This window comes from Paralichthys olivaceus, chromosome 6 (genome assembly GCF_024713975.1).
Source record: "Paralichthys olivaceus isolate ysfri-2021 chromosome 6, ASM2471397v2, whole genome shotgun sequence".
Lineage (NCBI taxonomy): Eukaryota > Metazoa > Chordata > Actinopteri > Pleuronectiformes > Paralichthyidae > Paralichthys > Paralichthys olivaceus.
In genome coordinates, this window is record NC_091098.1 from 15510863 (window position 1) to 15527032 (window position 16170).

The 16170-nt window shown below is 41.9% G+C and overlaps 1 protein-coding gene across 1 annotated transcript in view; it reads left to right on the top strand.

Moving 5' to 3' along the window:
* Positions 1-234: 234 nt before the first annotated feature.
* Positions 235-16170, top strand: part of erbb3b (erb-b2 receptor tyrosine kinase 3b) — a 70591-nt gene continuing 54655 nt past the window's right edge. The window contains exons 1-7 of the mRNA XM_069527146.1: positions 235-578; positions 3401-3553; positions 3660-3846; positions 4857-4982; positions 5073-5135; positions 5307-5425; positions 5873-6014. Of these exons, the coding sequence (XP_069383247.1) occupies positions 573-578; positions 3401-3553; positions 3660-3846; positions 4857-4982; positions 5073-5135; positions 5307-5425; positions 5873-6014 (796 nt within the window). The 5' untranslated portion in view covers positions 235-572. The remainder of the gene's footprint in view (positions 579-3400; positions 3554-3659; positions 3847-4856; positions 4983-5072; positions 5136-5306; positions 5426-5872; positions 6015-16170) is intronic.

The following is a 16170-nucleotide window of genomic DNA, read 5'->3' on the forward strand; positions in this document are numbered from 1 at the left end:
TGATATGACAGATATTATATTATATTATTCTCACTATTATTATTGTTGATGTTGTCATTATCATTATTATTATTCTATCTTACATTATTATAGCAGAATTTCGGTTCTGCTATGATAAGGCTCAGTGCTGCAGCTCGATAAAAAAATGACGGACGGACCTCTGATTGGTGCATAAATAAAGCTCCTGGCCAATCACACATCCTGTTCTGGGAGGGGAAACCCAGCATCAAAACAAACTGCCACTTGTTTGCCTTTTCTCAGTTTTACAATTGGCGCGTTTTATCTGCTCTCATTACTACATTTTCTACGAAGATCTCTTCACTTTGACTGCATGGTTTTCTTTTTTCTCATCTTACAGAGGTTGGAACCTGAACAGCTTTTGTTTGCAATTTATGTTTCCTTTACTGTTTTGTTTTTCACACCCTGCTCTGCTGTTCGGAGGACAACCCAGACTTGTGTATGATATGATATTATATCAGTGAATAGATAAGACATCAACATGAACCAGCGGGGAGTCGTTTTTCTGTGTTTGATGATATCTTGGAGGCTGCAAACTTCATCAACCCAAAGCCATGAAGGTAGGATCATTGCATAACAGCCTCTTTGTCCTGTTTGAAGAGATGTTAAACATATTTTTAATATAGTATTTTTTCCATGTTACCTCTGCTCTATACTTAAATCTTTTTTATAATTGTTATTTTTCTGTTTGAATCACCTGCTGGAAGTTACTCCTCAGCATTACCCACCTGCATTGATAGATCACATGTAACAGCTAAGATGGTGAGATGCAGCTACACTGAAGGATAGAGCAGAACAGATGGTATAGAGACTTGTAAATAGAAGAGAACATTTTATTAACTGTTCACCCTCGTGTCTCACACACTACTCTGTGTTCTAGCACTTTATTTACTGTTCGTGGTGAATGGGAGCTATATTAAATCCCTGGTGGAGGCTAAACTGCCTTGTTCTGAGAACTACACTGTAATGTGTTAGAAACCACTGTTTCAAAAAGCAAAAATGAGTTTATTTCGCTTGAACTTGTTTCTGTGCATGAATATGTATAATAAATTGTCCTGATAGTCAGAGGTATCATGCAGCGCTCCCAGAATGAGTATGTAAGTGCATTGGGATATGAGGGTTGCACTGTGGTGCAGTGGTTGGCACAGCAAGAAGATTTCCAGTTCGAATCCTGGTTCGGTCGAGGTCTTCCTGTGTGCAGTGTGTGTCTCTGTGGGTTTTCTCTGTATTTCTATTTATACCATGCACTTTTTGAATGGCACAGACATCAGGGGCAATTTGTTCAGTATCTTGACCAAGGACACTTCCGCACATAGGACGTGGACATAGGTTTGAATGTGAGGGTACCCTGACCCAAACATCAGCGAATGATTCTAAAAGGATAAGTGGTACAGATGAAGGATGGATGGATAGATGGATGGATGGATGTTAGGATATGGCTGATGCCATATAACTGAAGAGATTCAGGTTTATACCTCTGCATGTTCCTCGATGAAGACAGAAAATATGACTGTTTATGTGTTTACTGCTGCAGGTGCAACTGTTGCACATAAAGGGCCAGAACCTCCGCTTCTGTTGGTCAGTGCGAGATGGTGTGTATGTCTCCTTCCGTTCACGATATTTCCCTTCCCTCTGCCAGAGTGTCCAGCTCACACACGGCCCATTGTCTGCTGGTATGATCTCAGCAGTGCAGACCCCTCAGACGCACACACATACGCATATGCACTCACACAGAATCACTGTCTGTCACTGCGTCGCTCCTCACTCACTGGGACACACTGACCACATTTATAGCTTTATCACAATGAGTCACTTTGTCTGTGAGGAGCCTTGTTCCCTCGACCCTTGGCCTCCTCTCCGTCAGCCCCGGGCCTGTGACTGCTACATGTAGCGAGGTGACAGCCTGCTTATTTTACTCTGCTTCACATCAAACTCTGCAGCACAGACATCATCAGGAAGACGCACCAGAGACAGAAATACTGCAGAAACAATGCAACCCTATCACTCAGACATTCTTCATTCCTTCAGCTTTAAAGGATCAAAGTGGTGGGGCACCATGCCCAATCAAGCGCAGTTTAATTGACCCCCAATCATTCATGTATATGCTTTTAGGTTTGTATTTTTCAAACACTCCAGCTCGTCATTAGGTTTCTATTAATTTCTCTCTATCATTATAGTTGTGTGATAATGTCTGACAAAGAGATTTCGCCCCTGTCCGTTTGTTTGTTGGTTGGTTTATTTGTTTGTTTGTAAGTAGAAAGTGCTGAACAGATTACCATTGAAACTTGGTGGGAGTATCTGATATGGTGTGGATCCAGGTCAGGGGGCAGATATTTGTTTTGCTTTCTTTGGTGATTTCTCAAAGAATTCATGGTCCTTGATGAAAAAAACAGGCGTGTGGAGGGAACTGATATTTAAAAGTGTTTGCAATTTGGTGCAGATACAAATAAAATTCGGGATCTAGTGAATTCAAACATTCACATTTCATAAGGGGAGGTATGAACTGAATGACTGTTGTTTTACTAGTGTTGCAATGAAAAAACTGAAAAAGCATAATGTAGACTTGATGTTCACTGAGGAGGATTTGACAACTCTTTATATTTTCATAATATGGATGGAAGAAAAAGGCAATTTGACATAGCAGGAAAACATGCAGCACTGTTTATTGTTAGATTAGCTTGGATGCAAAGTACTGTCACCTGGATTTAAACCTTTATGGTTTTACATGGTTCTTGAACAGGTAGGAGAAGGTGTTAAAGAACATTTACACCAGCTCTGAAAGGACAGACTCACATTTTTTCAGCTCTGTCTGAAAACAATACCAACATCTCCATGAAAGAGTTTTTGTTTGTTCCATCTGTAACAAAGAGACCCCTTCTTAAAGTATTTAGTGGGGGACAAAATCCACTGTCACATTTTTTTCCTTAATAAAACGGATCAAAGTTCCCCCTGATGCTCAAGTGGTGACGTCCAGCAAAAAAACGAAAGTTCAGCTGAAAGTGAGTCAATATTTTTACACAGAATAAGGACTGTGGATATGTCCAAGAATTACTTAACTTACATTTAAATCACCTAAAGAAGGGATTGTCTCAATGTGCAGGTGTTTGTATTTGGATCAGCTATGGTAGAGAGGGTTGTCCACTAACCAGAAAGGCGTTGGTTTGATCCCCACTCCTCCAGTCTGCATTCCATCCGTCAAGATACTGAACCCCAAATTGCTTCTGTATGAATGATGTAAAGTGCTTTGAATGGACTGGGAAAACATAACATAAAATACACAAACTTACCATTTCCATATTGTTTGAAGACATTATTAAAATTAAAATATAATTTAAGAATAATTTAAGATTAAAATATCACCTTGTTTCCCTATGTGCCAGAGGTTTGTCCAGGTACGCAGAACAGACTGAGCTCCACGGGCTCTCAGGAGAATCAGTACAACCTGATTAAAGACTGGTACAATGGCTGTGAGATCATCATGGGAAACCTGGAGATCAGTCAGATTGAGAGTAACAGGGACTTCTCCTTCCTCAACGTAAACACCATCCTCCTTCATTTACTTGTCACTCTTGATTGTATAAGATGTGCACTGCATGCTGTAGTTTCCCGTTTGAAGTTCTCCATCTTTATCTTCACCCAAGACGATCCGTGAGGTGACCGGCTACATCCTGATCGTCATGAACCACTTTCAGGAGATTCCTTTAGGGCAACTGCGGATCATCAGAGGGAACAGCCTCTATGAAAAACGCTTCGCCCTCTCTGTCTTCTTTAACTACCCCAAGGACGGATCCAGTGGCCTGCGGCAGCTGGGGCTCACAAATCTTACAGGTGAGCAGGGTTACTGGAAAACCGAGCAAGATGCCACACATGCATCTCAGTCCCATGTGTTTCTCTGTGATTTACCCCAGGGACCAAAGTAGCTCAAAATAGAGAATATACAGTAATCCTGAAGAATGAAATCAAATATAAATGATTTGATGCAATTAATTTGACTTTTTTTTTTAAACTTACAATAAATCTCACACGTGAAACTTAAAATGAAATGTAAATGTGGAATGAGAAAAAAAATGGTTGTTTCATATCTTGTAGCAAGAAAGTTAGTGAGGTCTAAAAAAACTTTACTCTATTACTATACTATACCAACATGATAAACTTACAAGCTCCCAAACTGAAAAGTGTCTTCTAGTGTTCCAATGAAATGCACTGTGTGAATCCTGAGATGTGTATGCAGCAGCTGCAGGAGTGAAAAGAAGATAGATGTAATATCAGTAACACTTAAGATTACAGGCCACATAAACAGTGTAATTGTTTAGTAAATATGGGGTACTGATAAAATGCCTAGCGCCCCTACTAAGTACAAGAGTTTAGGGAATAAGAGGATAACAGCTGAAAACCTAAATTTCTCTGTAAGTGCTTTTAAATTATTGACCTAGTTAATAATTGTAGAGTACATTAATATTGTTCATGGGCAACAAGATAGGGAAATGGATAGAAAAAAAACTTTGTGGGAATTACATTGTAAAAGGTTCTTAAATAGCTTTCAGACTAGTTATTATTTATGGTGAAGGATACATTGGTGCTGCCGGGGAACAATATATTAAGCCAAGCCTGGGAATAACACATGGTTCGCACATATAACACATGGTTATAATGTGATTACTAGGATGGCACTCAGTAAAGTGCATACCTCAGCTAAGGCCTACTTATGAAACCACATTTACTCCCTTATCGCCTGTACCTACTATTTCTATTTTACCCATTTGTGCAGAATATTTACTGGGATTGCTTTGCTGTTATGTGTTTATAGCGTCTATCATGCATCACCCATGTCTTCACAGAGATTCTGGAGGGAGGAGTGCAGATTATCAACAACAAGTACCTGAGTTATGGCCCTTGGATCCACTGGAAAGATATCATCAGGGACAGCAACGCTCTTATTGACATCCAGCACAACGGAGAGAGAGGTCATTGTTGGCATGGCCCTGTTTCCCAAATCCCAATTATATTTTCAGATTGACTTTTTTTTACAGTCTCAGTCTCTTCCTCTATTTTAGGCCCGTGCCACAAATCTTGTGGCAAGTACTGCTGGGGGCCAAATGAGGACCAGTGCCAGATCTGTGAGTGGCCAATTGTTCTGTTTCCTTTCATTCATCTTACTCTGTCTCTGACTCCTTCCTCATCCTTCTCTGAGAAATACGCAGAGACAGGGGGACATACACACACTAAGACATAAGGACACCACACACATTGGTGACCCCTGTTCAACCCATGTCTCCTGTGTGTCTCAGTGACTAAGACGGTGTGTGCTCCCCAGTGTAATGGCCGCTGTTTTGGGACGAGCCCCAGGGACTGCTGTCACATAGAGTGTGCAGCGGGATGTAAAGGTCCTCTGGACGTGGACTGTTTTGTAAGTGCTACGTCTTTGTCTCGCTGCTGGAATGTGTCGATAAAAAAAGGGAAAGTCCGTCTTTGCAGACAACAAAGTATAGGTTTATCAAGGATCTCGTTCCAAATGGCATTGTCTCTTTAAATTCTATTTCTAATCTCATTCCAATCTCCAATCTCATTGTATTACTACATGATTAGTACATCAATGTCAAAGGATTTCCCTTATTTCAGGCAGGTGTTTGTATTAATTACTACAATTATTTATATTGGTGTTGTAGAAATGTTTAATAGTTTGAATCTATTTAGTTTTAATATTTTTCACTGTCTTATTTTTGGGCCTTTCTGCCCCAGAATGATGATATAGAAGAAATTATCCAAATGCACCACATCTTTGTGTTATTTGAGTCCCTTTGTGTGTGTGTGTGTGTGTGTGTGTGTGTGTGTGTGTGTGTGTGTACCTGCACAGGCATGTCGTTATTTTAACGACTCCGGAGCCTGTGTGCCTCAGTGTCCCCAGACTCTCATCTATAACAAGCAGATGTTTCAAATGGAGACCAACCCCAATGCAAAGTACCAGTACGGATCCATCTGTGTCTCTCAGTGCCCCAGTGAGTAGCCCCTGTGTGTCACTGTGTATTTGGAGCAGTGCCGTAGCCAGGGTTTAGAAATTAGTGAGGTCCGGAATTTTTTCTTTGAATGGAGCTTATGCTTTTAAGAATGAGCAAAATTTATACCAAAATGACACTTACAAACACACAAACTCAATATCTATTATTAAATACATACAGAGGGTCTTGTTGGAAAAAATACTTTTATTAAAGCTGCAGTCTGTTAGGTATATAACATTTTTAATAATCTGAGTACTTAGAGGGGATTTAATTTTTTATTAATTTTAATGTGTATCTGTGCATTTGAAAAAAAGCACAGATAAACACAACAGAAAAGGATGGGCACTTCTAAAGCCAAATCGTTAGGGTTGCAATTAGGGTTAGGGTTAGGGATGAGTACCCATTGGAGATCAAGATATTCTTCAATAACTTTTTTTCTGAAGGTCATAGAGACTTGGATGTTGGTTCCATCGCCACTAATGTGGCTATGCCCGATCCATTGGGACCATCCCTGAGCTTCTACGACCTTCGGAAATCATGAAACCACCAAATCTAAAAAAAAAAGTAGAAGATATTTTTGAATAGCTTTTTTTCTGAAAGTCATAGAGACTTGAGCATTACAAGATTAATAAAGGGGGTTGTGCCACAGGTTCACACCAAATTTCAGCACATTTCGAGCAAGCAGCGCAGAGTTATTCACCCTATTGTGAATATGGGTTAGGGTTGCAATTAGGGTTAGGGTTGTGATTAGGGTTAGGGTTAGGGTTGTGATTAGGGTTAGGGTTAGGGTTGTGATTAGGGTTAGGGTTAGGGATGAGTACCCATTGAGGATCAAGATATTCTTCCATAACTTTTTTTCTGTAGGTCATAGAGACTTGGAAGTTGATTCCATCTCTACTAATGTGGCTATGCCCGATCCATTAGCACCACCCCCGAGCTTTTACAACCTTTGCAAGGGGTAGGGTTAGGGTTGTGATTAGTGTTTGCTTTTAGGGTTGTGATTAGGGTTAGGGTTAGGGATGAGTACCCATTGGAGATCAAGATATTCTTCAATAACTTTTTTTCTGAAGGTCATAGAGACTTGGAGGTCCGTTCCATCACCACTAATGTGGCTATGCCCTATCCATTGGGACCAGCCCCTAGCTTCTACGACCTTCGGAAATCATGAAACCACCAAATCTAAAAAAAGAAGTAGAAGATATTTTTGAATAGCTTTTTTTCTGAAAGTCATAGAGAATTGAGCATTTCATGATTGATAAAGGGGGGCGTGCCACACAACCACACCGAATTTCAGCACATTTTGAGTAAGCAGCGCAGAGTTATTCACCCTATGGTGAATATGGGTTAGGGTTGCAATTAGGGTTAGGGTTAGGGTTGTGATTAGGGTTAGGGTTAGGGTTGTGATTAGGGTTAGGGTTAGGGATGAGTACCCATTGGAGATCAAGATATTCTTCCATAACTTTTTTTCTGTAGGTCATAGAGACTTGGAAGTTGGTTCCATCTCCACTAATGTGGCTATGCCCGATCCATTGGTACCACCCCCGAGCTTCTACGACCTTTGCAAGTGGTAGGGTTAGGGTTGTGATTAGTGTTTGCTTTTTGGGTTGTGATTAGGGTTAGGGTTAGGGATGAAAATCTATAGGAGTTCAAGATATTCTTCAATAACTTTTTTTCTGAAGGTCATAGAGACTTGGAAGTTGGTTCCATCTCCACTAATGTGGCTATGCCCGATCCATTGGGACCATCCCCGAGCTTCTGCGACCTTCGCACATGGTGAAACCACCAAATCTGTAAAAAAAAGTACAAGATATTTTTGAATAACTTTTTCTCTGAAATTCCTAGAGACTTGGGCATTTCAGGATTGATAAAGGGTAGCCTGCCACGCAACCACACCGAATTTCAGCACGTTTTGAGCAAGCAGTGCGGAGTTATTCACCCTATGGTGAATATGGGTTAGAGTTGCAATTAGGGTTAGGGTTGTGATTAGGGTTAGGGTTAGGGTTGTGATTAGGGTTAGGGTTAGGGTTAGGGTTAGGGTTAGGGTTGTGATTAGGGTTAGGGTTAGGGATGAGTACCCATTGGAGATCAAGATATTCTTCCATAACTTTTTTTCTGTAGGTCATAGAGACTTGGAAGTTGGTTCCATCACCACTAATGTGGCTATGCCCGATCCATTGGTACCACCCCAGAGCTTCTACGACCTTTGCAAGTGGTAGGGTTAGGGTTGTGATTAGTGTTTGCTTTTTGGGTTGTGATTAGGGTTAGGGTTAGGGATGAAAACCTATAGGAGTTCAAGATATTCTTCAATAACTTTTTTTCTGAAGGTCATAGAGACTTGGAAGTTGGTTCCATCTCCACTAATGTGGCTATGCCCGATCCATTGGGACCATCCCTGAGCTTCTGCGACCTTCGCACATGGTGAAACCACCAAATCTGTAAAAAAAAGTACAAGATATTTTTGAATAACTTTTTCTCTGAAATTCCTAGAGACTTGGGCATTTCAGGATTGATAAAGGGTAGCCTGCCACGCAACCACACCGAATTTCAGCACGTTTTGAGCAAGCAGTGCGGAGTTATTCACCCTATGGTGAATATGGGTTAGAGTTGCAATTAGGGTTAGGGTTGTGATTAGGGTTAGGGTTAGGGTTAGGGTTGTGATTAGGGTTAGGGTTAGGGATGAGTACCCATTGGAGATCAAGATATTCTTCCATAACTTTTTTTCTGTAGGTCATAGAGACTTGGAAGTTGGTTCCATCTCCACTAATGTGGCTATGCCCGATCCATTGGTACCACCCCCGAGCTTCTACGACCTTTGCAAGTGGTAGGGTTAGGGTTGTGATTAGTGTTTGCTTTTTGGGTTGTGATTAGGGTTAGGGTTAGGGATGAAAACCTATAGGAGTTCAAGATATTCTTCAATAACTTTTTTTCTGAAGGTCATAGAGACTTGGACGTTGGTTCCATCTCCACTAATGTGGCTATGCCCGATCCATTGAGACCATCCCCGAGCTTCTGCGACCTTCGCAAATGGTGAAACCACCAAATCTGTAAAAAAAAGTACAAGATATTTTTGAATAACTTTTTCTCTGAAATTCCTAGAGACTTGGGCATTTCAGGATTGATAAAGGGTAGCCTGCCACGCAACCACACCGAATTTCAGCACGTTTCGAGCAAGCAGTGCGGAGTTATTCACCCTATGGTGAATATGGGTTAGAGTTGCAATTAGGGTTAGGGTTGTGATTAGGGTTAGGGTTAGGGTTGTGATTAGGGTTAGGGTTAGGGTTGTGATTAGGGTTAGGGTTAGGGATGAGTACCCATTGGAGATCAAGATATTCTTCCATAACTTTTTTTCTGTAGGTCATAGAGACTTGGAAGTTGGTTCCATCTCCACTAATGTGGCTATGCCCGATCCATTGGTACCACCCCCGAGCTTCTACGACCTTTGCAAGTGGTAGGGTTAGGGTTGTGATTAGTGTTTGCTTTTTGGGTTGTGATTAGGGTTAGGGTTAGGGATGAAAATCTATAGGAGTTCAAGATATTCTTCAATAACTTTTTTTCTGAAGGTCATAGAGACTTGGAAGTTGGTTCCATCTCCACTAATGTGGCTATGCCCGATCCATTGGGACCATCCCCGAGCTTCTGCGACCTTCGCACATGGTGAAACCACCAAATCTGTAAAAAAAAGTACAAGATATTTTTGAATAACTTTTTCTCTGAAATTCCTAGAGACTTGGGCATTTCAGGATTGATAAAGGGTAGCCTGCCACGCAACCACACCGAATTTCAGCACGTTTTGAGCAAGCAGTGCGGAGTTATTCACCCTATGGTGAATATGGGTTAGAGTTGCAATTAGGGTTAGGGTTGTGATTAGGGTTAGGGTTAGGGTTGTGATTAGGGTTAGGGTTAGGGTTAGGGTTAGGGTTAGGGTTGTGATTAGGGTTAGGGTTAGGGATGAGTACCCATTGGAGATCAAGATATTCTTCCATAACTTTTTTTCTGTAGGTCATAGAGACTTGGAAGTTGGTTCCATCACCACTAATGTGGCTATGCCCGATCCATTGGTACCACCCCAGAGCTTCTACGACCTTTGCAAGTGGTAGGGTTAGGGTTGTGATTAGTGTTTGCTTTTTGGGTTGTGATTAGGGTTAGGGTTAGGGATGAAAACCTATAGGAGTTCAAGATATTCTTCAATAACTTTTTTTCTGAAGGTCATAGAGACTTGGAAGTTGGTTCCATCTCCACTAATGTGGCTATGCCCGATCCATTGGGACCATCCCTGAGCTTCTGCGACCTTCGCACATGGTGAAACCACCAAATCTGTAAAAAAAAGTACAAGATATTTTTGAATAACTTTTTCTCTGAAATTCCTAGAGACTTGGGCATTTCAGGATTGATAAAGGGTAGCCTGCCACGCAACCACACCGAATTTCAGCACGTTTTGAGCAAGCAGTGCGGAGTTATTCACCCTATGGTGAATATGGGTTAGAGTTGCAATTAGGGTTAGGGTTGTGATTAGGGTTAGGGTTAGGGTTAGGGTTGTGATTAGGGTTAGGGTTAGGGATGAGTACCCATTGGAGATCAAGATATTCTTCCATAACTTTTTTTCTGTAGGTCATAGAGACTTGGAAGTTGGTTCCATCTCCACTAATGTGGCTATGCCCGATCCATTGGTACCACCCCCGAGCTTCTACGACCTTTGCAAGTGGTAGGGTTAGGGTTGTGATTAGTGTTTGCTTTTTGGGTTGTGATTAGGGTTAGGGTTAGGGATGAAAACCTATAGGAGTTCAAGATATTCTTCAATAACTTTTTTTCTGAAGGTCATAGAGACTTGGACGTTGGTTCCATCTCCACTAATGTGGCTATGCCCGATCCATTGAGACCATCCCCGAGCTTCTGCGACCTTCGCAAATGGTGAAACCACCAAATCTGTAAAAAAAAGTACAAGATATTTTTGAATAACTTTTTCTCTGAAATTCCTAGAGACTTGGGCATTTCAGGATTGATAAAGGGTAGCCTGCCACGCAACCACACCGAATTTCAGCACGTTTCGAGCAAGCAGTGCGGAGTTATTCACCCTATGGTGAATATGGGTTAGAGTTGCAATTAGGGTTAGGGTTGTGATTAGGGTTAGGGTTAGGGTTGTGATTAGGGTTAGGGTTAGGGTTGTGATTAGGGTTAGGGTTAGGGATGAGTACCCATTGGAGATCAAGATATTCTTCCATAACTTTTTTTCTGTAGGTCATAGAGACTTGGAAGTTGGTTCCATCTCCACTAATGTGGCTATGCCCGATCCATTGGTACCACCCCCGAGCTTCTACGACCTTTGCAAGTGGTAGGGTTAGGGTTGTGATTAGTGTTTGCTTTTTGGGTTGTGATTAGGGTTAGGGTTAGGGATGAAAACCTATAGGAGTTCAAGATATTCTTCAATAACTTTTTTTCTGAAGGTCATAGAGACTTGGAAGTTGGTTCCATCTCCACTAATGTGGCTATGCCCGATCCATTGGGACCATCCCCGAGCTTCTGCGACCTTCGCACATGGTGAAACCACCAAATCTGTAAAAAAAAGTACAAGATATTTTTGAATAACTTTTTCTCTGAAATTCCTAGAGACTTGGGCATTTCAGGATTGATAAAGGGTAGCCTGCCACACAACCACACCAAATTTCAGCACGTTTCGAGCAAGCAGTGCGGAGTTATTCACCCTATGGTGAATATGGGTTAGAGTTGCAATTAGGGTTAGGGTTGTGATTAGGGTTAGGGTTAGGGTTGTGATTAGGGTTAGGGTTGTGATTAGGGTTAGGGTTAGGGATGAGTACCCATTGGAGATCAAGATATTCTTCCATAACTTTTTTTCTGTAGGTCATAGAGACTTGGAAGTTGGTTCCATCTCCACTAATGTGGCTATGCCCGATCCATTGGTACCACCCCCGAGCTTCAACAACCTTTGCAAGTGGTAGGGTTAGGGTTGTGATTAGTGTTTGCTTTTTGGGTTGTGATTAGGGTTAGGGTTAGGGATGAAAACCTATAGGAGTTCAAGATATTCTTCAATAACTTTTTTTCTGAAGGTCATAGAGACTTGGAAGTTGGTTCCATCTCCACTAATGTGGCTATGCCCGATCCATTGGGACCATCCCTGAGCTTCTGCGACCTTCGCACATGGTGAAACCACCAAATCTGTAAAAAAAAGTACAAGATATTTTTGAATAACTTTTTCTCTGAAATTCCTAGAGACTTGGGCATTTCAGGATTGATAAAGGGTAGCCTGCCACGCAACCACACCGAATTTCAGCACGTTTCGAGCAAGCAGTGCGGAGTTATTCACCCTATGGTGAATATGGGTTAGAGTTGCAATTAGGGTTAGGGTTGTGATTAGGGTTAGGGTTAGGGTTAGGGTTGTGATTAGGGTTAGGGTTAGGGTTGTGATTAGGGTTAGGGTTAGGGATGAGTACCCATTGGAGATCAAGATATTCTTCCATAACTTTTTTTCTGTAGGTCATAGAGACTTGGAAGTTGGTTCCATCACCACTAATGTGGCTATGCCCGATCCATTGGTACCACCCCCGAGCTTCTACGACCTTTGCAAGTGGTAGGGTTAGGGTTGTGATTAGTGTTTGCTTTTTGGGTTGTGATTAGGGTTAGGGTTAGGGATGAAAACCTATAGGAGTTCAAGATATTCTTCAATAACTTTTTTTCTGAAGGTCATAGAGACTTGGAAGTTGGTTCCATCTCCACTAATGTGGCTATGCCCGATCCATTGGGACCATCCCCGAGCTTCTGCGACCTTCGCACATGGTGAAACCACCAAATCTGTAAAAAAAAGTACAAGATATTTTTGAATAACTTTTTCTCTGAAATTCCTAGAGACTTGGGCATTTCAGGATTGATAAAGGGTAGCCTGCCACGCAACCACACCGAATTTCAGCACGTTTCGAGCAAGCAGTGCGGAGTTATTCACCCTATGGTGAATATGGGTTAGAGTTGCAATTAGGGTTAGGGTTGTGATTAGGGTTAGGGTTAGGGTTGTGATTAGGGTTAGGGTTAGGGATGAGTACCCATTGGAGATCAAGATATTCTTCCATAACTTTTTTTCTGTAGGTCATAGAGACTTGGAAGTTGGTTCCATCTCCACTAATGTGGCTATGCCCGATCCATTGGTACCACCCCCGAGCTTCTACGACCTTTGCAAGTGGTAGGGTTAGGGTTGTGATTAGTGTTTGCTTTTTGGGTTGTGATTAGGGTTAGGGTTAGGGATGAAAACCTATAGGAGTTCAAGATATTCTTCAATAACTTTTTTTCTGAAGGTCATAGAGACTTGGAAGTTGGTTCCATCTCCACTAATGTGGCTATGCCCGATCCATTGGGACCATCCCCGAGCTTCTGCGACCTTCGCAAATGGTGAAACCACCAAATCTGTAAAAAAAAGTACAAGATATTTTTGAATAACTTTTTCTCTGAAATTCCTAGAGACTTGGGCATTTCAGGATTGATAAAGGGTAGCCTGCCACGCAACCACACCGAATTTCAGCACGTTTCGAGCAAGCAGTGCGGAGTTATTCACCCTATGGTGAATATGGGTTAGAGTTGCAATTAGGGTTAGGGTTGTGATTAGGGTTAGGGTTAGGGTTAGGGTTGTGATTAGGGTTAGGGTTAGGGTTGTGATTAGGGTTAGGGTTAGGGATGAGTACCCATTGGAGATCAAGATATTCTTCCATAACTTTTTTTCTGTAGGTCATAGAGACTTGGAAGTTGGTTCCATCACCACTAATGTGGCTATGCCCGATCCATTGGTACCACCCCCGAGCTTCTACGACCTTTGCAAGTGGTAGGGTTAGGGTTGTGATTAGTGTTTGCTTTTTGGGTTGTGATTAGGGTTAGGGTTAGGGATGAAAACCTATAGGAGTTCAAGATATTCTTCAATAACTTTTTTTCTGAAGGTCATAGAGACTTGGAAGTTGGTTCCATCTCCACTAATGTGGCTATGCCCGATCCATTGGGACCATCCCCGAGCTTCTGCGACCTTCACAAATGGTGAAACCACCAAATCTGTAAAAAAATGTACAAGATATTTTTGAATAACTTTTTCTCTGAAATTCCTAGAGACTTGGGCATTTCAGGATTGATAAAGGGTAGCCTGCCACGCAACCACACCGAATTTCAGCACGTTTCGAGCAAGCAGTGCGGAGTTATTCACCCTATGGTGAATATGGGTTAGAGTTGCAATTAGGGTTAGGGTTGTGATTAGGGTTAGGGTTAGGGTTGTGATTAGGGTTAGGGTTAGGGTTAGGGTTGTGATTAGGGTTAGGGTTAGGGTTAGGGTTAGGGTTGTGATTAGGGTTAGGGTTAGGGATGAGTACCCATTGGAGATCAAGATATTCTTCCATAACTTTTTTTCTGTAGGTCATAGAGACTTGGAAGTTGGTTCCATCTCCACTAATGTGGCTATGCCCGATCCATTGGTACCACCCCCGAGCTTCTACGACCTTTGCAAGTGGTAGGGTTAGGGTTGTGATTAGTGTTTGCTTTTTGGGTTGTGATTAGGGTTAGGGTTAGGGATGAAAACCTATAGGAGTTCAAGATATTCTTCAATAACTTTTTTTCTGAAGGTCATAGAGACTTGGACGTTGGTTCCATCTCCACTAATGTGGCTATGCCCGATCCATTGGGACCATCCCCGAGCTTCTGCGACCTTCGCAAATGGTGAAACCACCAAATCTGTAAAAAAAAGTACAAGATATTTTTGAATAACTTTTTCTCTGAAATTCCTAGAGACTTGGGCATTTCAGGATTGATAAAGGGTAGCCTGCCACGCAACCACACCGAATTTCAGCACGTTTCGAGCAAGCAGTGCGGAGTTATTCACCCTATGGTGAATATGGGTTAGAGTTGCAATTAGGGTTAGGGTTGTGATTAGGGTTAGGGTTAGGGTTAGGGTTGTGATTAGGGTTAGGGTTAGGGTTGTGATTAGGGTTAGGGTTAGGGATGAGTACCCATTGGAGATCAAGATATTCTTCCATAACTTTTTTTCTGTAGGTCATAGAGACTTGGAAGTTGGTTCCATCACCACTAATGTGGCTATGCCCGATCCATTGGTACCACCCCCGAGCTTCTACGACCTTTGCAAGTGGTAGGGTTAGGGTTGTGATTAGTGTTTGCTTTTTGGGTTGTGATTAGGGTTAGGGTTAGGGATGAAAACCTATAGGAGTTCAAGATATTCTTCAATAACTTTTTTTCTGAAGGTCATAGAGACTTGGAAGTTGGTTCCATCTCCACTAATGTGGCTATGCCCGATCCATTGGGACCATCCCCGAGCTTCTGCGACCTTCGCACATGGTGAAACCACCAAATCTGTAAAAAAAAGTACAAGATATTTTTGAATAACTTTTTCTCTGAAATTCCTAGAGACTTGGGCATTTCAGGATTTATAAAGGGTAGCCTGCCACGCAACCACACCGAATTTCAGCACGTTTCGAGCAAGCAGTGCGGAGTTATTCACCCTATGGTGAATATGGGTTAGTTGCAATTAGGGTTAGGGTTGTGATTAGGGTTAGGGTTAGGGTTGTGATTAGGGTTAGGGTTAGGGTTAGGGTTGTGATTAGGGTTAGGGTTAGGGATGAGTACCCATTGGAGATCAAGATATTCTTCCATAACTTTTTTTCTGTAGGTCATAGAGACTTGGAAGTTGGTTCCATCTCCACTAATGTGGCTATGCCCGATCCATTGGTACCACCCCCGAGCTTCAACAACCTTTGCAAGTGGTAGGGTTAGGGTTGTGATTAGTGTTTGCTTTTTGGGTTGTGATTAGGGTTAGGGTTAGGGATGAAAACCTATAGGAGTTCAAGATATTCTTCAATAACTTTTTTTCTGAAGGTCATAGAGACTTGGAAGTTGGTTCCATCTCCACTAATGTGGCTATGCCCGATCCATTGGGACCATCCCCGAGCTTCTGCGACCTTCGCACATGGTGAAACCACCAAATCTGTAAAAAAAAGTACAAGATATTTTTGAATAACTTTTTCTCTGAAATTCCTAGAGACTTGGGCATTTCAGGATTGATAAAGGGTAGCCTGCCACACAACCACACCAAATTTCAGCACGTTTCGAGCAAGCAGTGCGGAGTTATTCACCCTATGGTGAATATGGGTTAGAGTTGCAATTAGGG